This window comes from Agelaius tricolor, unplaced genomic scaffold (genome assembly GCF_023055355.1).
Source record: "Agelaius tricolor isolate 1412-34295 unplaced genomic scaffold, bAgeTri1.0.p SCAF_1, whole genome shotgun sequence".
Classification (NCBI taxonomy): Eukaryota; Metazoa; Chordata; class Aves; order Passeriformes; family Icteridae; genus Agelaius; species Agelaius tricolor.
Genome location: NW_027269261.1, coordinates 6,516,662 through 6,540,837, shown reverse-complemented (window position 1 = coordinate 6,540,837; position 24,176 = coordinate 6,516,662). Strand labels below are relative to the sequence as shown.

Below are 24,176 nucleotides of genomic sequence, written 5' to 3'. Positions count from 1 at the left end.
CATTCCAGATCTTGATAAATTCATAGCATTCTCATCTGTGACTGGCAGGAAGGAACTCTTTCAATATATTCTTTTTTCTACTGAAATGTGGTGGTTACCTCTCCCCTGTATTGAACAAGGTGGATCACAGGTACAATTCCTCTTGCTTTGGCAAGTATGGAGGTTGTGATTAGACTGCCAAGAGAGAAAGTTGTTGCAGATGTCACCCAGTCATTCAGCAGTGCACACCCGAGTCCAGCTGGGCTGATCTGTACATGCACTTTTGGAAATGTGCATAAGCATAATCTCCTCCCTTTGCTGCACTTACAAATAAGCTTTTTTTTTTTTTTTCTTTTCAGCTGCATTTCATTTTGCTGTAAAAAGAAGTAGACAGATCTGGCCTTTCTTTTTTAATAATGTCTTAGGACCAGGGTACAAAAGAGGTTAATGCATTAATTTTTAAGACAAGTGATAAATGTACTGCAATAAGCACATCCTACATACACAGAATATATTTCTCTATATAATATGAACACAAGAGATATAAAATAAGTTATACTTATCTTGGTTTTTCATCACAGTAGGAGCTCAGCTTATATAAAGTGACAACAGGATTGGAACAACACGCTGCTCCAAAGCAACAACAAAAACCAGAAGTGCGCGCGCACGTTTGTGTCGAGGCAGTGAAACAAGAAATGGAGGCAATTCTGCTAAAATCAGGTCTTGGAAACAAAAATTTCATAGAGCATAAAAGAAGTGGGGAAGGTCTCTTGGCTCAGGGTAGAAGTTCTGGAGGGGATCAAGTGTAAGTGTGTGGTGAGGAGAGCGTGTGAAGGCCGACATCCTGGCTGGGTTTGTGGAGGCACAGAGCAGAGCAAGCTCTGCCCAGCGCCCCTGAGTGCTCTGCCCTTGTGATGGATCCAGTGTGGGTTTGTGTCTGTACAGTGAGGATGGGGCCTTGTGGCATTCACTGTGCACGATGAGAGCAAACACGAATCACTTCACAGGAATCACAGACACCACCACTGTTCAAAGAGCAAACAGGACCCACTGGCTGTGAAATGCTGGGTGAGCCTGGAAGCAGCGCTCCTCCCTTCCAACCCACCTCGTGTCCACCTCTAGGGCCCCCTCCCTTGCCTCCCTTGGAGTGTGGTTCTCTTGGCTGGGCCTGCAGAACAAATCTCCCCTGGGGACTGAATGGGAGGGGGTGATGATTGGGAACTCTGAGTGCCTGCCCCACAGTGAACAATGAGGAACTCCAGCTGCCCAGTTCAGAACTCTTTCAGATTTTATTGATGTATTTTTCTTTAAGGACAGGGGAATGTTTGTAAAACTTGCATCTTAACGGTGAAACAAGGTTCCTAAAGTTCTTAACTCCGGGGTTTAGTATCTAGTATTTTAGTGTGGGCTTATGTTAATTAGGAAATGCTCTTTATTTTGGCCAATAGCTTGAAGACCTTGTGGTTTCTCTTAGTCTCCTGAATTTTGCAAGACCCATTAAAAGGCAGAAGGTGCAGCCAAAGCTCAGGAGTGATACTGGCAGTTAGCAGATTTCTATTAGTGCCTATTCCACTCTCCAAAAATGCAGCCCTGTTCAGGTTTTCTTCTACTCTCGCTTAACAGAGTCTCCTACTTGGCAACATCCTTTCTTTACCTTCATATTTACAGACTACACATTAGAAAGCAGGGACAGTACACTGGAAGAGTTAATTGCATATCATGAAGGATTGGACTCTTTTGTTCTGCTTTAGATTTTGTTCTTCATACAGCAAAGTAGGTACAAATCCAAACGTGATCTCACATCTGAAGGTATAATTTAAGTAAACATGTTGTTCTGGATCTTTTATTTTCCCCTTCCCTTTCCCCACTCCCCTAGACCCTTTCTTTCACTCTGTTATTTTCCTTTTGGACGGAGGGAGGAGATGGGAAGGGAGCTCATTTGGCAGCTCATGACCCTCCAACTTGACTTTAATGAGATGATTCGCCAAGGCAAACTCCTCATCATCCAGCATGCCATCTTTGTCGATGTCAGCCAGTTTCCAGATCTTGCCCAGCACGGTGTTGGGCAGCTTGGACCTTACCATCTCCTTCTTGGCGTTGGCACCAGTTATTTTGCCGTCGACGGGCGAGAGCGTGTAGAAGATCTCGTCGTACATGGGCTTGTCCCTGGCCACCACCCACTCGGCGTCGTCGATCCCCTCCCCGGCGCCCTCTCCGTAGCCGTGCCCGAAGGGGCCGTGCAAGGTGCCCTCGAAGGCTCCTCCCTTCACCATCTGGGTCGGCCGCTGGGACTCCTCCTGGCGGACCAGCACCATCAGCTGCGCGATGTCGTTGGCCAGCATGTCTTCCACGGTCTCCAGCAGCTTGCTCTTCAGAGGCTGGAACTTGCTGAAATCCTGGGCTTGCAGCTGATCCTTAAAAATGGGACAGCACAGCAAGAGGTGAGTGACACGGAGGAGTGATGGTGTACAGGGGGATGCCTGCCTGCTACTGCAGAGGAGTGGGGAGTTTGGCGTTCCTTCCTCTGACAGCCCTGCTTTCAGCGTGGCATGGGGTCTCCCTGGCTGGCCTTGCTCTGACTTTAGTCAAGTCCTACAGAAAATGACCAAATAGCTCAAGGCAAACTGGTTGTGTGCTCTTGCTACCTCCTCCAGCCAGTGCTCTATGTTCCCTCCCCGTTCTGCGCTGTGGGAAGGAGATGCCACCTGGCAAAAGACCACTGCACTCATCACTATGCAGTGCAGCTTTCAGATTTCATCAAGACAGCAGCACATCTCTAAGAGGTGGCGAGCAGGTCTTTACAGCATGGCTCAGATTCTGTAATTTTACAGCTAAGCAAAAGGGCTTTGAGTAGGGCCTGCAGAGAACTCTCTTCTAGCTGCAGAAAGACCTACAGCTTTATCTTTCACCCTCTACTCGTTAAATCCACACTATTCACCCCAACTGAATTCGTACAGTTTGTTTTTTTAACACACATTTTAACAAACAGTGAAGGGGATCTCCTATACTCCACAGGTATCATTCCCAACAATTTAGGGAGAATATATTTTCAAAAATAGGCAAATGCTGTTTTCCATAGGTAACTAGTAGCAACCTCAAGAGCTAGAACTCAGAACGGGTTTTTGCTTGGACTGAAGCCACACAGCAATGCAGCAGTGTCCAGCATTGCTTGAATGTACAATACAAGGCTCTGATCCAAGGTCCTTTGAAGTTTTTGACTTGTGTGAACCCTGGGCCAGGTCTCTGGTCTGCAGAACAAAAAGTCTGCTTCTCTGCTTAAAATAGGAAAGGGGCTTAAAGTTTTTACACCTTCCTTTCCCTCCTTCTAGTAACAAAGAGTTAAGTAGAAGACAAATATAGCTCTTGAGGAATGTGCCATATGTAGCCCTTTCAGGACACAGCTTTCCTTTTGTTATAAACTGCTTAGGCCTTAAAAATCTGCAAATGCAACCTGGAATTAAAAATAAAGAAAAACAGAAGAAATCATTCGCTGTAAAGTGCTATTCAGGCAAAAATATGAGAAATGAATGTGAAGCTGTAATGCTCCACATGAGCTCTATGTGTAAGAAGTGCTCATGCCCAAATATAGCCTGCACATATTTTAAGGCACATTTCAACATTACAGCAGGCTTTTCCCACAGGTGGCAACAATCAAAGCCTGCATGGCTCTGTTGTATTCCCTGCAGTTACTCCAGTGCTCTTTCCCTGGATGTTTGCCAGGATGCCACTGCTTACCTGCATCTTTCTCAGGTTAGGGAAGTCTCCTGGTGAGATCTGATGCTCCCGTTCAATCCGGGCATAAATATCTCCCAAGTTGTTAACAAGCTCCTTCTTTTTATTGTCTTTCCCAAACATTGAGGGCATTTCCTTCTTTAGGGAACTGATGATGTAGGCATGGACCTGAAGGGAATTAAATTATATGGAATGAAGGCAAATGTTAAATAGCACATCAGAAAATTCTTCTCAGCAGAGTATCTGTGCCCAGGGCTTGCCTCCATCTTGGTCCCACCCCGAAGAGCAAGCTCAGCTCCTCAGCTTGCCTGGACCTATGGATTGTTATTCCAGTGCTCAATGCTCAGCTGTGTGCTCTGTCTGTGCTGAGACAAGGCAAAAACAAGTGTAGTCCTGAGCATACAGACAGTGACATTCATATGCACTTTCTGGAGGGAGTGGTGGGGTTTTTTTTCTTCCACTGGGCATGGCCTTCAAGGGAACAGTCCCTTCCCAGTCCAAACATACAGGTTCAGTGTTTTAGTATGAATACCAGTCCTTAACTTGTGCAACATTGTGGCTTTTTTTTCCAATGGTGAACCAAGCATTCTTTCTTGAAATGAAGACCCTTGCACTGAAAGCTTTTGAGGGATCTTTTGATCTCTTTTCTCAATTGATGTGGGTTTTTTCCTGTATTTTTAAGAGCTTCTTTCAGTTCATTTCAAATACTCAGGGATACTACAGGCTTATTTATCATTTGTGTGAGTCTCCACCTCCTGTGCATCCATCTTAGTCAGGTATCTCTCTTGGCTAAGAAAGTTTTAAGCAAAAGACTTAGAGCTTATCAATTCCCTTGGTGTATGGTTCTGATATACTGAATTGGTTCTAATTCTCAAGTTGCTACCAGAGAGCAACTGCTTTCCAGATCCCTTCAAGTGCTACCTGCTTGATCTGTAGTTACCTTCCTCACTCTGGCCCACCATGACTGACACACCAAACAAAGGCGTTTTCTTCCCATGTTGGCATAGGGCTCATAATGCTGGGCCTGAGTTAAATGGGATGGAAAAAGAGTAGGATCCACCAGCTCTGCAAGCTGAACTGCCCAAAACCACCTCTCCATAGGCTGCCTGCTGCAGACAGCCCACACCGAACGCAGCCTGGGGCTTCTATGCCAACACCTACCTTGGCCAGGCGCGCTCGCTTGATGAGATCGTTGAGCTTCCTGAGGGCTGCATTGCGGGGCAGGCTCTGGATGTCCCTGAACAGGTCCTGCTCCTCCGCCTCAAACAGCTTGCGGTTGTCGGGGATGAGCAGGGGGTGGGACCAGAAGGAGCCGATGTAGACTCGGATGACCTCGGGAGTGTTGACGATCTTCCCCAGGGACCACATGAGGGCACCGTACACCCGCATCAGCTGCTGAGTCTCTATCTGGTCGGCCTTGTTGAGAACAACTCTCATCTTGTCCTCGTGGTTCTTCAGGGCCTTGATGACCTCAGAGAATTCATCAGAGATGTCCAGCTTGTGAGCATCAAAGAGGAGAATGATGCGGTCGACCCGCTCTGCGAACCACTCCAGTACAGCAGCGAAGTCATAACCTGCAAGGGGGGAAGGAAGAGCAGAGATGCAGCAGATGTGGGAGTTGAGAGCCTCCCTGCTGTACTCCAACTATCTCTGCACCTAACTGAGGGTAAGCTTGCAAGGAAGCGGCCTTCCCAGTAGAGCAGGTAGCTTGATAAGGAGATGAGGCACTGTCCATACAGTTAAGGACAGGTCTTGTCCTCCCCACATGAAGAGATCACCCAAAGAAGTCTTGAACTTGTGCTCCAGATCTTCATTCAAATGCACATCAAGGAGCAACTGCTGTATTCAAACTTACTACAGAAGTCTTGTACATAGCACAAGAGAGGTTTAATTTGTGAATGACTGGCCATCAGCATAGCCCACACAGAAAGCTGGGTCACTGCAATACTCGTAGCCAGACTGGTTTGAGATGCCTATCTCCACTGCTTAATAAATCCCAGGTCTTGTTGTGCAAGACTAACTTTATCCCATCCAATTCAGAACCCAGCATGCAAATAACCCTCCCTAGCAGAGTAACCATCCTGCCATACCTGCTGCATGTGCACAAAGCCAAATGATTTGTGCTCCCTTAGCCAAGAGCCTGACACTCAGCAGAGACAGCATTGTTGTGAACACCAGAGGCAGGCACAGGCCAGGGACAGTGGGTTCAAATTTCACCTGCCTCAGGACTAAACATAATGGGTTCAGTGTCGGACTGGGTCCACCTCTAAGCAGTTCAGGGCATGATAAATAGTGTGTGGAGAAGTCCCTAAAACAATAGTAATGTCAGCAACAAAATTACCTTTTTTCCTAGCTCTGTGGTGGTTTTTTATTGTGCCTTAAAGTCTTGGTGAGAGACTGGTTGGTTCTGTCCCCCTGCTTTGTCAGGTTCTCCAATGCTGTGCAGTATTTGGGGTTATCTGAGTCACCAGAGTGCTGCGCTTTGTTAAGGGAAATCAGGACAGAGCAAATGCTATTTGCATTCAAATCCTTTAATATACTATTTTAATCTTGGCTTTCATGAATAAATTCATGATAATTAGTTTGGTGCTTTTTCCTCCTGCTCCCCTTTCTTTTTCTTCCTTTTTTTCCTTCTGTCCCCTCTAAAACCTAGAGGGCAACCAGTGCATCCCAATCGTTAGACTGGAACTACAGAGGGGAGGATAGCTGAGCTCTGATCTTGCTTTTTCATGCTGGACTTTTCTTCCCTATGACTAATCAAACTGGAGTGAAATCCTGCCTCTCATGTCAGGAGTAAAGCCTGTGTGAACCTTCTCTTCAGCTGGATAAATTGGTATTAACTTTTTGCCACTGAGAACTTCAAAGTCTTATTCCTGGGCATAAGTGTTCTGCTTTGGTCAATTACAGTTTGCTGCTTACAGGAAAAGGGGATGGCAGAGTGTGGGCATGTGAGGGGTGTGTGAGGTGTGGACACTCAGTCCTGCTCTCTTCCATGGGATCTACAGAGATCTCAAATGAAAGACAGATGTTTGTCCCACCAGTGTCCTTCTGCTCGCTGGGACATGAGTGTCTCCTCTCACAAGAGCAAGCAATGCTGGGCCCTGGCTCTTTGCTCAGCTATGTTTGATACTGAGAACTTCAGAGAATTCAGAATCAGTGTTAGCTTTGACAAAGACCTGCTGAGCATTCAATATATTGCATATATATTATACTGATATACTGATTAGCTGCATATCTTGCTCAGTCTGTGTGTCTGACCTCAAACACAGTCACAAGTCAGTTTTTTAAAATTGAAATAAACTTGATCCTGCTCGCTTTCAGATGCTAACGGCCTTTTTTAACTTTAGGTGCTAACCTCAGCTTTTTAACCTCAGCTGCTCTGGCTGCAGGGAGCTCTGCTCCACTGCTCTAATGGTGCAAAGATCAGGGTGCTGACTCCTTCCTAACCTCTGCTGGGGCAGTGGCAGCAGGACAAAGTCAATGCTGATACCTCACTTCGCTCAGCCTGGGTCCAGGCTGTCAGCTGTCCCCCTGCAAGCTGATCAAAGGCTGTGCAAACAGGGACCTCCCATGCCCCCTCAAACCTTGCTAAACAGAGATATACAGACTTTATGTTCACTTCTGCCAGGGCTGGAAGTCTTCTGGCATGGCAGGACAGTTTGTTCTTCATACGCAGAGCTACACAGCTTGCTTTTTCATCATGGGAGCAGTGAGTCAGGGTGACTTTATTTGGAGATGTTTGTGCATTTAACCTTGTAAAATCTCATGGACTGGGATGTTTTCTTGTCAAGCTGCCACATGTTTGAATTGTACCATAGCTACTTTGTCCAGTCTTTTTCTTGGGAGAATCAGATGGAAAACAGTCATGGTCTCTAGGCTACCTTGTAATGCTACAGTGATGTCCTGCCACAGATCATGTGGATGGCTTCCCTCTGATAGTAGAGGAACAGTCACTGTTACACTCTCTGTTGTTTTAATAGGGGCTGGAATGAGTTAGGGAAAGTGTCTCCACCTGACACTCAGTCCACCTTGCAGGGATTTAGTAAAAGTGGGAACTGATTATTTAAAAGAAGGGAGATATAGAAAAAAAAATGTGTAATTGTAGTTTTGGTATTAACTGAGGACTTGGGAGACTGACCTTAGCCTGGGTCTCAAGGTTTGTCCAAAAGTATCTTTAGGTGCTTAGCTCTCATGATTTTTATCCTATATCAAGCCTGCATCCACTGTGACACTTAGAAGGTATCTATTTACTGAGCATCTCTTTCCTATTAACAAAAATAAATGTTGCTCTACCCAGCAAGAAAAGGAAATTAATATCTGCTCAGACCCTTTGTGTGTTACTGTAGCAGCTGGGAATACACAATGAGTCCTGAGTGTCCCTGTGGACTTCATTAAATGTCCAGATTGATTAGCAGACTTTCTTTCCTAGCCTCTTTGCTGGTTCAGAGATATTCTCTGGACAGCTGTCCTGCATATCTCTATTAAAAAAGAGAACAAAGCCCTGGAGAGTAACACTTGCTGTTGACTGCTCTGAGACATCACCATGGATGTAGTTTACATCCCGTGCTGGGACAAAAGCCCAACCCACACCCTCCCCTTGTGTGTCCCTCTGGCTCTGGGGAGCTTCTCCTGTTGGTGCCCAGCTGAGCAAGAAACAAGTCTGGTGTGTGCAGTGCTACTGATCACAGCTGCACTCCTCTGTATGGGGGTGCCTGGCAGGACAAACGAGGTGTAAGTGTAGGGATTCTGTTCTTAGGTGATGGAGGGAAAGAGGGGAAATTATCCTGAGTGCTGTGAAGTTCCTTAACAAACAGCATGACGTGGGACAGAGCTCTGTTTACAGCTATCTACAAAGAGTCACTGACTGTGGTGGTGCTTTCATACACAGTGCCTAGAGGATTGCTACAGATGTGATTCATGGGGTTGACTTTGTAGTCTTGCTTTTAGTGTATAATAGGTTGTTACTAAAGCATTTGGATAGCAGGGTGAGAGTGTAAATGGCTAAAGGCAAGCTATTAATAAAGGTGTTTATTTAAAAAGAAGGTCTTAGATTAGTATTTTAACATTTAGTTTGGAGCTTTCATTTTTGGAAGGCTTTTCAATGCCACAGAGAACTCAGGGCATTTTGCCTGGCTCTAGCCAGAGCTGGAGGTGTTCAAAACCTGAAAACATGAGGCTCATTCTGTAACTAAACTTAAGCATTATAGCCTCACTTTGGATTCCTCCTTCCTGCCCCTTTGTCATTCCACAGATGCACTGGGCCTGCCTCTTTCTTCTGGCAGTTTATTACTGTGTGAGCTTAGACCAAGAACTGATCTTCATCTGCAGTCAAATTAGGAGTTTTCCTGGTGTCCCTTGCTCCTTCCACTGCAAATGCATTATGTCTCCTTGTGTTGTAGGGTGTTGCTAAGGCCTCTCACAAAGCAGGCAGGCACCATCTCAGCTCTGGCAGTGTTTCAGGGGTGGGTGATGCTGTCCATGGAACTCAGCAGGGTTTTATTGTGAACTTACGGGGTGGCTGGGAAGCCATCTGCTTGCCAAAGCTGCATTAATGCAGCAAACCCATTATTACAGGGATGTTCAGACAGAACTGTAAAGGGAAGAATTTGCTGTTCAGTAATTCCTGTCTGTTGTGCTTGCATCCCTGTTGAAAAATATGCTGCATATTTAAACATTCTCTAACATCGCTGCTGCAGCTTCCTTCACAACCTCCAGATAAGGTGAACGTGAAGAGAAAACGAATCCAAATCATACAGCAGTAGGAGGACAAGATGAACATGATAACAATTTTATTCCATCAGATGGTTTTTTTAATGGGACAGGTTTCCTTCTGACAGCATGAAAAGGACTCAACAGACTTAACACAAAGCTGACAAGTCAGCAGGACTGTCAGTGGGTTCAGCCTGCAGAGAAAATTACATTCTTGCAGACACCTTGCCACCTAGACTCCATAAGGCAGGCTGGCCTAATGAATTCCTGTCTGTGCAGCACTGGAATACCTGGCACCATGCATTTCAGCAAGAGCTGGCAGGATTATGCAATTACATTCTGTCAAGTCAGATCAGGCATGATACAGTCTTTATGCTGACTGTGAGGAGATGGATGATACCTGACCCAGCACAAAATCTGCCTGGCTGTAAGATTCTAAAGCCAATTTGAACCAGCAAGGAGTGGGCATGCACTGGTTCAGCATTTCTCACCGTGCAGCTACACTGGTTGTTGGTTTAGGTTTGTTTAGTTTGTGCTATTTTTTTTACTGGTAGCAAGCATACTAGTGATTTCCTGCCTTGTGGAACCATCGCCACAGGTCCTGTGGTAGTGGAGTTCATGGAAACATGAGATCAAGAAGTGCTGAAAACCCTAAAGCTGCTGCTCTGCTAAAAGCAGCAGCACAGTTTACAGGAGTAATAACAGCAAGCTGTGAAATATCTGGTGCAATTTACTTCTTTCCTGCTGAATTTTAGTCACTGGGAGCTTCATTCTCATCTTTCTAAAGCTGGTGTTATCTAGAGATGAAAGATTTACCAGAGAGTTTTATGGCAGTGTCCCTATTTGTCAAGTAGGGGGACTGGCTCTGATTGTCTGAGGACAACATCCCAAGGTGACACTCTGAACACTGACTGCCTAGAGAGGGAACAGGGAATGAAATGAATGCTGATTCCAGGGAGCTTATGACTGAAATTTTTCTAATTGAGTAATAGAGCTTTGAGGCTTAGTCTAACTGGCCACAGAGACGTCCTCCCTGAGAGCCCTTCAGAGTCCAGGGAAGAAGACTTGTGTCATTGCAGAACAAGCAGGCAGCCCACACTGGAGGGGGAGAATGTGCCAGGAGGGGCAGGTGTTACCCAAATGTGACAGATGGCTGTGAGCAAGGAGAAGGAAGGTCACACCATGGTCAGAGGAGGAAGATGAGGGGAGGGAGGGAGGGAGGGGGAAGTTACACATCCCTTTGAGGACACACAAAGTGGGAGTGGGAAGCTGGGTTGGGTGGCAGTTGTGGTGTCCTAGAGAGAGAAGGGTGCTGGGTAAGAGTATCAGAGAGGAAACAGCTGGCACTGGGTGGGAGAACAGTGATTTGAGCAAGTTTCTCTCAAGGTGAGGAGCTGGGGGTGCCAGCAAGGAGAGGACAGAAGGGATGATGGAAAGCAAGGCATGGGTACTGGATACACCTCACTGCAGCTCATCCTCAAACACCTCTGTAAGAAGCTGCCATGTTCCTCTCTGGAAGTGGCTGCCTCCCAAGGGAATATAAAGAGATTCCTGTAATGCATCTCTGTGGGTGTGTTGGGAAGTACACAGAAGGCCTTTGGGATGAAAAGATTTCTTTAAATGTCGCATGCCCTAATTTTTAGACAGGCCCCAGCTTGCCAATCACTTCTGCCTGTGCCTGTACTCAAAGAAATAATCTGTCCTGGAGCTGCTGATTCAGAGCACTGGGAGCTACATCCTCCTGCCAGTGCTCCACATTTCCTCCTCTTTTGTACCAAGAACTAATGGAAACATGAAATACGTTTTGGAGGCTTTAAGGTTTCCAAAGCAAAGGCAAAAAGACTCAAAGCACAGCAGGTCTCTGTTCTCAGCTAGCAACAATGCTAACATTAACATTAACCAGTACCTGGAGTGCCAGACTGTGTGGCTTTTTGCTTTCATGTTGTTTACTGCAAGGGCTTTGGGGTGGGGAAGAGACTGGGAGCCTGATGGGGCTCTGGCTTTATGTCACTGGAGAGTCAGTGAAACCTCACCAGGCACATTCAAATCAGGTGGAGCAAAACTCAGGAGAGCATTGTCCAGAGCCCCTGTTTAGCTCCTGTGTACACACAGCCAGAACTTGCCCCATCCTCAAGTTTTTATCTTTGCCACTTGTGACAGATGGGCCTGAGCGTTACCTGGTACTTGGGCCAATTCTAAAAACTAAATTCTAAATCAGTTTCTAGACAGGTTTTGAGACCTCAGAAGGCATCTGAATACAGGCCAAGTTTTCCAAAGAAGTCAGCGCATAGCAGCGTTGATGTGTAGCTGGGATTCCCAGGAACTTTTTTTTTTACCATAGCATCCAAACACAGACTGAATTCTCCTGTATTCATACTTTAAATTTCAGGAGAAATCATGCTTGAAAAGCTGGCCTGAAATGGCCACCAGTGACTGACAGCTCCCAGGGACCAGGAAACACATTCCTTCTCCATTGCTGCTCAGGATGCTGAAAGAATGCACGATGGGCATAAATAATGCAAATTGATGAGATGCTGATGGCATGACCATCTTTCCTCTATGTAATAGATACTTGGAATATTTCTGGAGTGCACAGTGCACAGCAAATGGACAAGCTGCACAGCTGTTCTAAAACTCAGACTTGTTTAGTAACACAAATGAAATGCTTGCTGTATGTTAACAGGAATAGAAAAAAGCACAACCCTTTCCATATGTGCAGCCATTTAATCTTGTTCTTTGGTGCTGCTTTTTTTTTGCTCTTCCAGTTCTGCAACTGCAAAATATATCAGTATTTCCAACCCTAATCATGGAGACAGTCCCTCTCCCCCCTAGTACCAAGCAAAATATTGGTTTGACTTTCTCCCCAAATATAATCTTGACCTTCTGTTTCCATACTGCTTTCAGGTCAGAAGAGTTAGGCTCGTGGCTTCACATATTTCTAGAAATAAAAATGAGAACCGTGCAGTTCATTTTCTGCTCATTTTTGTGTTGTTTTTTAAGAGGAAGTGCAGAACAGTGTGCCTGTAAGAGCTGAGCATTTCAGTGGAACAGCATGTGTTAAGTGAGACTATGATAAAATCAGGCAGGTTGGCAGAGCAGCTGTAATGGAGGTGAACTGGAAAGTCAAAACTAAGCAGTGCACTTTCACCCTCCCAGGCAGAGTGAAATACAGAATATAAGCAAACATCACCAGTGGGGAGTATTTTAGCAAATATTTGAAATGCCTCCTTTTGGAGGCTTTCAGGGTGGATGCCTTTAGTTTGTATCATGCTGTTGCTAGCACACGTGACAAAGCTCCTCAGAAAAAATATTTTTTTGTTGCCATTGTACCCTAAACAGCATTGCATGAAGTGGGAGAACATCAATTCCCTTGGTGTTTGCCTTTCCCTTCCAAGCATGGCTATTTGAGACACAGCCAGGCTGAGAGCTCTGCACTGCCCAAGATTTGCTATTGGCATTTTTCTTCTTGCTGTCAGACTGGTGAGTGATTAAGTGTCCCTGGTGCTGAAGCTGCTGCTCATTTGGGAATTCTGCTTTCCCAGGAGAAGGGTGAGGCTGGTGAGTGTAGGGTTTTTTCCCTTGGTTATGGGATGCTTAGGCTGCACTGAAGCCAGCAGGATGGAACTGAGTGGAAGGCTGGGAAAATACTGGAATAGTGTATACTGGAAAGCAAGCCAATGAGGAATGACACTGCCAGTCCTTACCTCCTGGCATGGACCTTGTGGTCACTGCTAGCACAGGAAAGGGAGAAGGCAGCACACAGAGAGTGAGCATGAAGTGATCAGGATATATCCAGGAAGTACTGCCCCAAAAGAGGGATCAAACACGGCCTGGCCAAGGTGCCACTGATGTTGGCAGACATCTGCTCAGCTCAGGGCAGATGTGGGCTGAGACAGATGGGCAGCAGAGCGTGCAAGGCTCAGCCCCCAGGGATGGCACTGCCACTGAAGCACACGAGTTCTTGTTGCCAGGTGGCTCCATTAGCAGGGCAGACTCACAGGGTGATGAATTATGAGGAAGTCCTCACTCCTGTCCTGGCTCTGCATGACCTATCTGTGGTCCTCCCCTCTGTCCTCATTTATTTCAGTCATCCCCTCCTCATTTTCCCTCCCAGCAGGCTGGCCTGAGCTCATTATGTGACACCAGAACACTGCTTTGCAGGTGGATGGCATTTGTATCATTATCAAATTGTCAAAGCAGACAAGACTGTGCTGCTTTGGCCCAAACACCTCCCTCATGGGCACCTCTGCAGCCTCAGGCTCCCCTAGAAACAAATAACAAAAAGGACAAAGCAAGGAGCAAGGCAATGCAATCATTAGTTCTTTAAATGTGGACACAGATTCATGCCTCAGACTGTAAAAAAGATCAGAAATGGCTGCCTTCCAGGCAAGGATGATACAGAAGCAGTGAAGGACAGGATGCTTTGGGCCAGGACATCCTGGAAACACTTCCCACAAAGCCTGTAGATGACACCTGTGCATCCCAGGGAGTCTGGCTACCACACCTGTGACACTGTGGGTGCCCACCACAAAGCAGTGCACGAGTCAGGAGCTCGGGAGGTCAAATCAGTGCAGCAGCTCCTGGGCTACACATTTTATGAGGGTCTGAGAGCAGCAGCTGCTGTGTCAGTGCTGGGGATGTCCCTGCATGTCAAAGGGATGTGCACTTCAGCTCTGACAGACTCACCACCCTCAAGTGCTTGATAGGCCTAAACCTGCAGCTCTGCTTCTGGAAGGCAGTTTCCCAGTTTCCCAGCCTTCCTGGGCTGCTCTGTAGGGGAAGGGGGCTCTTTATGGTCATGCAGTCCTGGGAGAGAGCCAGTGCAGAGCTCTGTTTCCTGGGATTATACAGCATTCCTTGCAGCACAGCTTGGTAGCAAAGCCCTGCTGCTGGCACCAGCACCCTGTGCTCGTGCACACACTGCCTGATCTGTCACCTTTAACAGCAACAGGGCAGGGAATTTAATTCAGACTTGAGTGCAGACAAGTGAAATGCTTCCAAACCTGGACTTGGCCCCTGAATCAATCCTTTAAACCCTGTTCCCTTGCTCCTGCTCTTTGAAACATGGATGCAGTAACAGGAACAGCTACTGCTTTGAAATTCAGGGGTATAAGGTGGCTCTCATGGATTGCTGAACTCTGCTAAGCTGACACTGTATAGATTAACTAATGCTCCTGACGTCTAATGGGGAGGGAGATGGACTTGTCATGTTCCCACTGAGAGGAATTTCCTATTTTTAGAAATGCTGCTGGTTCTCATAGGATGGGCAGGCTGGGAAAGCCTGCCTCATCTTTTACATCTTTACTTTCCCCCTCAAATTTATGATAGAATGCTGCTTCACTATCTACTCTCTTCCCTGACACTGCATCCCAGGTACCCCAGTCTGAGGGTTTTAGAACCTACTGCTAGCAGTGGGGGGAAGAAAAGCATTCCTGGTCCAAGCAGTTAGGAAACTTCAAAGTCTCTTGGAAAACCTCTGTAAGACTCCCTCAGGTATTGCTTCATTCCCAAGTGAAATCTGAGCAGGCTGGGAAGGTACAGAAGGAGCAGAATTTTGTTGTGTCAGCATTTTTAGCCCTGTCTTGTTTTCTGCCTAGCCCATGTTACTGCTCTATCTGCCTCCAAAACCAGCTTGCTCATGAGGTCAGCTTGGCTGGTAAGCTTGGTGGCAAAGGTGTCAGCCTCACCATTTTTTCCTATTCCTCTTCCATGGGAGCTGGGAGGTGACTACTCCCTTTCAAACACCTTGAGATAAGCTCAAGCCAATGCCTGGCAGCAGCCCTTCCTAAACACAGGCACCTCAGCACTCTTCTGGCTCTTCCTGCTACCTGGAGACAGAAATTGCTGGAGTTTCCCAGCCTCAATAAAGCCATATTGACCTAAACCAGGTGAAGATCTTGTCCTGTATCTATTGCAAGGTCATCTGACCTGGCCCATGTGAGCACTTCCAGTTTGTCCTGATGTAAATGGTGACAAAGCAAGGTCCCACCTACACTGTACTTTTAACTGTTGTGATTAGATCAGTGACAGCCCCCTTGCCTGGCTGGACACAGAGAAGAGCAAATTCCTGGGATGGCAGGATGATCAGGAGATGGCTGATCCACCTGGAGTTTTCTCCTGGCTAGAGGGTTGAGTGACCACACACTGTAGTCACAGGGCCAACGTGCCAATTTTCTGCCCTAAGTGCACTAAGTTGCACTGGGGGCAGAGAAGCTGCCCAGGAAGAACCTGCTCCACATGCTGAGACAGGCCTCCAGTTCTGCAAACATGTACAGCATGCAGCAATGTACAGAACTGGGACTCCCCTTTAGCCTCCTCAGCTGTTTCCAAATGTTTGCAGAGGCATTAGTGGCTTGGGTTAAAGTACACCAGTGACTTTTGTAACAGTGCACAGCTGTGTTATAAGCATGTTCTGGCATTGCTGCCATTTATTACAGTAGCTGCAAATTGTTCAGGTTAGAAAAGATCTTTAAGATCATTGAATCCAGCTGTAAACCTAGCACTGGTCTCAACCCATAGATCTGTCTCATGCATTCAGATCCCTCTAGAGATTCCTCTTCCAGCCCTCCAGCACACCAACACGGCAGCCCAGAATGGTGGCATCTTCACACTGGCTAAGGGTGCTCTCACTCCTCTTGTCCAGATTGATTAAGATATTAAACATGACTGGCCCCAGTCTGAGCCCTGGGCAACACCACCTGTGACTGGCTTCCAGCTGGATTTAACTCTTCTCTCACCACTCCTGGCCTGGCCACCCAGCCACTTTTTCACCCAGGGAAAGGTGCACCCATCCAAGCCATGAGCAGCCAGTTCCTCCAGGAGAATGTGAAGAAAACAGGGTCCTAGGCTTTACTAAAGTTTAGGTAGGCAATATCCCCAGCCTTCCCCTATCCAGGAAATAGCCCCAAGGTCACACTGACAGGATCTAGAATGGGACACCAAGACCCACTGGAAAGCTGACAGAGAAATTTTTGCAGAAGGAGCAGCGAGAAGTGCCAGTGTATTCTGCAGGAGGGTATTTTTAGTTCTGTAAACAGCTGAAAAGTAGGAAAATCTTGCAATACGTGTTGGCATTTGAACTAATGAGGAGATTTGGAAAAGGGGCATGAAATGGCTTTTTTTTGACTCACCTATACCTTCTTTTTAGTTTATTTTTAATAACAAAAATACTTCCTCCTAAGCAAGTTTCTTTCACTGTGATAGTTCCACAGGAGAATTGGTTGCTCTCAGTGGCATTTTTTGACTGGAAAATGTCTACACCACATAATACAATTTTTTTTTTAATACTTTCTGCTGAGGGGAGGAATGCTTGCACAGCATATTTTTCAACTTTCTCATGAAGGCTGGCACACCTTGGAATTTCTGATCCCCTAGCAGTGCAGAGACCCACACTGAAAAAGGTTAATGTGAGGGGATTTCTGTGAACTGTAGCTGTGCTTTATTGACACTTCTTTGCTAGCTAAGGTTCCTGTGGTGGAAAATCCCAGCAAGACAAACAAGACCTGGCTCTGTGCAAGGTGGCTGCTCAATTAAAAGAAAAAAAGGAAGTTTCCAAGAAAAATTTCAATGCAAAAGTGTAATAGAACTTGGAAAATCATGAGTCATCTGAAATCTTATGGGGCAGAACGTGGAAATATGGGAAAGGCCTCAGCACTTTGGGGTGGAGCCTGTGCTGCTGAAATTCAGCTGTGCACTGTTAATAGGCAGTGTGCATGAGAACTGATGTCAAACCTGAATGCTGAGATTACTGCTCTTGGCTTTCTTCCAGTGAAAAGGTGCATAGCTCCCAGCTTTATCTAAGGAACCTTCCAGAAATGCAAGCTAGGCCACCATCACCTCACAGAGCAAGAAGGTGACCACAGAGGTCAGGTTTAAAGATATTGCCACGGGTGGGTCTGAGTGACCTCAGGAGTTCACTGAGAGACTCCCTGCTATTCATCAGCTCCAGTTACAGGGGTCTGTAGTGACAGGACAAGGGGGAATGGCTTTAAACTGAAAAAGGGTAGGCTTATATTGGGTATTGAGGAGGAATTCTTTACTGTGAGGGTGGTGAGGAACTGGCACAGCTTGTCCCAAGAAGTTGTGGATGCCCCATCCCTGGAAGTGTTCAAGGCCAGGCTGGACAAGGCTTTGAGCAACCTGGTCTAGTGGAAGGTGTGGCACACCTTCCTATCCATGGCAGGGGTTGGAACTAGAGGATCTCTAATATCCCTTCAAACCCAAATTACTCTAGGATTTTATGATTTAGTGTCCACAGGCTTTCCAGATTCCCTACTGTAATGAAGAACTTGAGTGCCAATGGTTCTTAAACCCAACCCAGTCTTGCACAAGATTTAGGGAGCCTGGCCAGTGCAAGAAGCCAGGCAGATTACAATGGGGGCCTTGGCCATGGATCATCACTGAGGCACTGAAAGCAACTGGTTCTGCAAAGCAGATGGGCATCACTTGACTCTGATAGAAATCTCTGCTGTGGGGTAATACTGGACTGTGACACAGGTACTGCTGAGCTTGTCAGCAGCCTTCCCTGAGAAGATCTCTAAATTCTCTGCAGGAGATTAACCGTGTCCCTTTGGTCTCCATTTGCACAGAAATGCTGTAGCTCTGAGAGCCTCCCACCACTGCTTTTATCAACAGCTTGTCTAGTTTGAAGTGAAAATCATATAGAGTTCCTTTGGTTTTCATTACTGTCATTTAGAAGAGAACTGAACTTGGGACTTACCTCTGCTAATTCTCTGCTTTTCTCCAGAAAGGATTCCTGGAGTATCGATGACGCTGATGCTCTCTAATACAGGGTTAGGTAGCTGGGCACAGACAAACCTGTGAAGAATATATAGAAAATAAATGTGTTTAAAAAAATAAAAAGTGCAAAACACAGTCATGATGTGCTGCACATCACAGGCAGCATGGGACAAGTCAGACTCTGATTTCTCAAGTCTTTGGCTGGAGCTTAGAGCTACTGTTATTTAAAGAAATGAGAAAGAAACTAGAACTAAACACTTTTTTCTGTTTTGCTGCCTCTGGAACACAGGTCTCAGTCATGACCTATGACAGGTTGTTTTAGATAGGCCCCCAAGTTGTGAATTATGAAAATATTTGGGTTTTGGTTTATGTGCTGTTTAGATTTTAACAAGAACTGGTATTTGTTTTTCTTTGGTTAAACATTCCCCTGAAGACTTCTGAACTCAAGTGAACTGAAATAACTTGCTTTAAAAAAAAATCAGCAATTCTGTAGGACTTCTGTTCTCTTTCAAATCAGTCTTAAAAAGACAAAATGTGTGCTATTATTGCAGCATGGAAGTAGTAAGGCATAGACAGCATGAGATCTCAAGAGGTTGCTCAGTCTAACCTCTTGCCTCAAGGCAGGATCAGTCAGGTTATTTGTGTAAAGTGTTCTTCAAATCCATAACAATGCAGACTCACCAACATTTGCTGTGAGTCTACTCCATTACTTAATAACCTTTACAGTAAATCCTCTTTTTTAATGTCTAATCTAAATTTCATATGCTCAGTTACAAACAGAATTGATGTGGAAAATGACTTACTTTTCCCCTCTTGTCACAACGCACACTATTGCCACCCTGCTCCCCTCAGTCTTTCCTCTACAGAAATCAATTTGGTGGTTATTTATTTCTTTTTCCTGTCTCTTCCAGTTCTCTCTAGCTGCCTTTCTAGCTCACTTCTAAATCCCTGAAGACCCTTGCAGCCTTCCTTTGGGTCCTCTCAAACTGCTCCACATATTTCTTCTCCGGGCATGGTGCCATAAGCTGACATACTCCAGCCATGGCTCACCCTGCTGGTGGTGAGCACAGTGCATGGATTGCTCCTTATCTCCTAGACTTGACAGTCTGTTTATACATCTCACTGACATGTTTGCTTTTTTAACAGCAGTATGACACTGTTAGCTCACATTCACTTTGTAATTCACTGCTCCCCCCTCTGCAGCTCCATTTCTGTGTAATTGCTCTTTAGCTGGTTGTTCCCCATCCTGTATCTCTATGCAAATCACTGCCTAAGAAGAGTCACTTGTGCTTTGTGGGCTGCAGCTCATCTATTTCAGTTGCTAGTAACAGCAAAGGACACTAAAAGCCTATCTGCTTTCCTGGTAGCATTTCATGGATAGCCTTTTTGGGATGGCACTCCAGGCAGCTCTGAGTGTGTGTGTGTGTACATATGCATATTAATAGGGTGGTGTGACATCCAGGCACAAAAACCATGTTACAGTGGGAGGAGGCAGAACCACAGAGCATGGGGGTTGGTACAAGGACCACTCAGTGCAGTCAGGGCAGAGGCAGCCCTGCATGCTCTGATGAGTGTCTGGCTCTGCAGGAGCCCCTGCACCTCTCAGTTCCTCCAGGCTATGCCACAACCCAATTGTTCCACTTGTCTGACCCCAAGAAGATTCTGATAAGAGTGAACCCTCATGGGTTAAAGAGTGTCTCCTCCCCTAAGCTGTCAGCTATTTCAGACCACATATTACAGCTTCCCACATCCCCAGCTTGGCAGGTGGCAACAGGGAGCATTTCTGAATGTGTAATAACTCACATCAAAGAGGGGGGGATTGGCTTGATTATCCTGTTGAGTGCCAGGCACAGCAGCAGAGAACAAAAGGCTCAGGAGGTCATGTTATTCCCTTGTCCTGCCAACCCAGGTTTGCTCTTCATTGTTGCAGCCCTGAGTATTCCTTGTGCTGTAACATTAAATGGGGCAGGGGGATTTTCCACCAGTTTCTCTAGGAAAAGTACTCCACAGGAGATTTCAGATATAAGGTCAGAGGCCAGCATGAGTGAGTGCATTCTGGCTCTTTTGGCAGAGTTAAGGCTGCTGCCCTCCTGTTGTCCCAGCAGAACTGCAGGACCTCAGGGAGCTCGACCTAATTCTGTTTGGGGCCATCTGAAGGGAAGAGTGCTGTGCCAAACCAGAGTTTCACCACCTCTACAGGCAGAGCAGAGCATAGGGCTAAAGGAACAACATGTTATCTACCTCTCCAGCTGTTCACAACACTAAATCAGGACTGACTCCACCTTAGTTTCCCAAAAGAGACTTTGGGGATGGGGGAATTCCTGCAACCTGGTGAATGTGATACAAAAGTAATGATCGAGATTCCTGAATTTGCTCCAGGCCCTTGGTGCCAAACAAGTCTTCCTGATAACAAGGTGCAACTTTTCATCTCTCAGGAATCTTCCCAGAGGTGGGGGTTGGCCAGCAGAGCTAGAGAAAGGAAAACAAACCCTTCTCTCAATGCCCAGGAACAACCTGGGGCAAGAAGAGCAGACAAGAGACAGGACTGTGCAGACCTGCTATCCTCATGTCAGCCCTGGGCAGCCCCATGTCCCAGGCATGGGCATCTCCTGGGAATGAAGGGAGGGAAGTTACAGGCTCTGAGCAGCACAATTTGTTTGTCTCCCAGCCAAATCCTGACTGTACCAGTCTTCCCTTGCTTCCTGGAAAGCAGCAGATCCCAGTCTCTGCGGGGGGAGGGAGTTCCCAGCTAAGGGTGGATGCTCACTCCTGGAGCAGCAGGCTCTCACCCCACAGGACACAGTGCTGTGGGCTGCCACCTCTCAGCCAAGGCCAGCTTGGCCTGTGTGAACGCTACTGCCTCGTGCTGCTCTGCTCCTTTCCACTGATGCTCACAGTCAAGTGTTACCTTTAACCATCCCTGGGCAAAGCAGACTTCCCCATGGCCAATTTTATCTCAGTTTAGAGGTGTGGCCCCTGCAGATTAGCTCCCTTCTGCAAATTTCTTGCTCACAGCCTCGTAGCTGAGGTCAGGGCCTAGGCATATATACAGCAGCAGTGAGGTATGTGCAAGGCAGAGACAGCTCTGCTTGTCCCTAGCCCAGAAGCCAGGCCCACTGCAGAAGTAACTGTGGGTGGCTTGATCTGGCCCAGTGGGTGCACCAGGACTCAAATCTGCTAAATTTCTGGCCCTCTGAGTCAACTCTTGCATGTGTTTAATTTCCTAATTAGCAGGGCATTGGCATCTTAGCATGTCTCCTCTGTCAGTTTAGAAATCATTACCCCCTCTTTCTTCATGGCAGCAAGATAAAGATGTCATTAGCTGTGGCTGCTCCCTGCATTGCTAGAAGGACTGCACTTATGCTGCTGCTGAGGCACTGCTGTGTCCCTCTGCCCTGCTGCCTGCTCAGGCACAGGCTTGACTCCTTCCTCAGGAGAAGGAGGAGTGAAGGAGCATAACAGGAGCACAGCATGATGCAGTGAACTGGGTTAATGCATGCAGAGATCCCTTGCTGTACCAGGAGCAAATTGCATTCAGGACAAATCCATCAGGCTAGTTCAGAAGTGTTGGCTTTTTTGCCCCCCATGCCTGGCCTAATGTTCCTTCTCTGCAGAGAACTGTCTGCCAGCTGTGGCTGTTCTTGGCTATTAGCAGAGTTGTTCTGAATTATGTCCTCTTTACCCACAATCTCTGCACTCCAGGCAAGAGGCCTGCTATTCTCTTAGGGCAAATGAGTGTTCTGCCCTGATGCAGGGAGTGGGCAGTCACCTGACCTGTTGGTCAGCTGCAGATGTTCTGAGCCCTACGACACAACAAAAACTTCTCAAAGTCTCTCTGGTGCAGGACCACGTTGATGTATTTGAATGCTGCTCCTGTGCAGTGATCAGATACTGCCTCCTGTCACCCTGAGGTTTTCCACACAGCAGTGATTCCAGCTAGGTCCCTCCCCTGCCAGCCAGTTCCTCCCCGTGCTTCTCTGCAGGGTTTCCCTGCCTGGCTGCAGCCTACCCCAGCACTCCTGTGGTCAGTGCTGGTAGGAGATGCTGCACCCTCTGGACAGTCATCCTCTAAGCTTGGGAGATTGAACAGGAGCCAGAGCCCAGCCCAGCTTTCCTGGCTGTTTGGCTGAGCAGCTGCCATGTTTCCAATGTCTCCCAGTGTCAAGGGAAGGCGTGGATGATGGGTGTAGTCAGTTTGTTGCCTTCTGCAGTTTGAGCACAGTTTGTGCTCATCTAGGATATGGGTGTGTGCTGCTGGCTTCCTGTGAGGCCTAGATCCAAAAACCTCCCCATGGTTGGGCTGGGTCTAGGGGATGGAAAGGTTAAATTCCTCATGTCACAGAGGCACTGTCCAAACACCCTGCTACTCTTTTCTACAGGAAACACATTAGAGTGGTCATCAATTTGCAACTGAGGTTGTATGTGTAAGGCATAGGAATTTTTGATTACAAATGGAAGAAGCTAGAAATACTGAAGCAGGGGATAACATGTAATGAAGATATTTACCTCTAGTCTCCTATAGGATAAGCTTAGGCTGTGATGTCATTTTTGTTTTGTTTGTTCAAGTAAAATGAAGGTTTGTCACACTTGAATTTATCAGCCCTTCAGCAACTGACTTATGTGCATCTGGTAGGACTGGACTGGCTTTGCATCAGCCATGTGGATGGGAGGAAAAGAAGTGCCTTCTCCCTTTACATTACTTGCTATGCTGCTCATTAGGTTCTAACTTTACTCTGCAGAACGAGAGAGTTCCCGAGTACTGACCTGTTCAAAAAGGCATTGCCAAAGGCGTTGAGTTTCCTGAACGGTTTTTTGGGATCCACCACCAACGCATTCCCAGGAACGATTCCTTCCACATCTCCTTGCATAACTGCTATAAAGGAGTCAGTTGTAGGCTCTGGTCCAATCCTCATCCCTGGGAAATCCTGCTCCAGCAGGTACCTGTAAGTGAAAAAACAGGGTGTGGGCATGAGCCATGGGCTGCAAAGTCCTAAATGAGTTGTACTAAAGATTGCAGTGCAATTATGAAGCTCAAGAGCATGGATCCTTCCGAGACTATTTTTAGCACTGTCACTCAATTGTTTGATAAATGTCTTGGTGGCTTTTCTACTAAGGATCTCAACACTGAAAGCTCATTTAAGGTGGACTAAGAAATTAAGATGATTATAGCTGCTGGGAAGAGATTCTCATCATGTTGCATCATTTTGTGTACTTCAATCCTCAAGCCATTTGGAGCAGACTTAGCACAGCAAAGTAAAAACAGCAGTTCACTGCAATCACAGAGTTAATCCTACTACACACTACTGTTAAACCACTACACTCCTGAAACCCTACTGGCTCTTGGTGCCAATATCAATTACTTGGCTGCTGCTCGTTTCAGCAGACTCAAACAACTGATGTGATTAGCCACCAGTCCAAATCAGTTGCTTAAATGCTACCTTCCCCTGCACTTGACTGAAGTCTCAGTCTCTGTCCTTGTGTGCTTCTGAAATGCAGCCACAGGCCTGCACTACAAACTGCTCAAGCATTTTGAGCACTACACCTGAGTGGGGGAGTAAATTCCAAGCTGTGTATCGAGCTAGATAGCACACTAAGTACAGCATCCCTTATTATTAACTCCTGAAGGTAGTTTGGCAAATCTCAGGAAAAGACAGTCCCCCATGGGGTTGTAGGGCTTTGACTAGGCCCTGGCAGCACATCCCAACTGAGCCTGCCAAATTCAGGGTGGGTCACTGGTGTGTGCATGGGACAGTTCCCTTTGGCTCATGAAGGTGCCAAATGCCATCACTGAGGCCAGGCCTGTGTTAGTGTGTGTAGAAAACCACCTGCTGATGCTGGGCTGAAAACTAAGACCATTATGTGCATGGGGCTTACAGAAGGAAGCTAGAACTGGTCTAGCCCTCAGTATGGGATGGTGTCAGAAGTGACAAGGAATAAGCTCTGGCTAATTACATGAATTAAATGACTACCAGACTATGGAAGTTAGTATTAATAATGTGTTGCTTGTTGCCAGAGGG

General features: G+C 46.6%; 1 protein-coding gene across 1 annotated transcript in view; it reads right to left on the bottom strand.

Moving 5' to 3' along the window:
- Window positions 1–376: 376 nt before the first annotated feature.
- Window positions 377–24,176, bottom strand: part of EHD3 (EH domain containing 3) — a 29,959-nt gene continuing 6,159 nt past the window's right edge. Inside the window, exons 2-6 of the mRNA XM_071421502.1 lie at window positions 22,924–23,100; window positions 18,140–18,237; window positions 4,873–5,285; window positions 3,715–3,879; window positions 377–2,393 (exon numbers count right to left, since the gene is read on the bottom strand). Coding sequence (XP_071277603.1) covers window positions 1,866–2,393; window positions 3,715–3,879; window positions 4,873–5,285; window positions 18,140–18,237; window positions 22,924–23,100 — 1,381 coding nt within the window. The 3' untranslated portion in view covers window positions 377–1,865. The remainder of the gene's footprint in view (window positions 2,394–3,714; window positions 3,880–4,872; window positions 5,286–18,139; window positions 18,238–22,923; window positions 23,101–24,176) is intronic.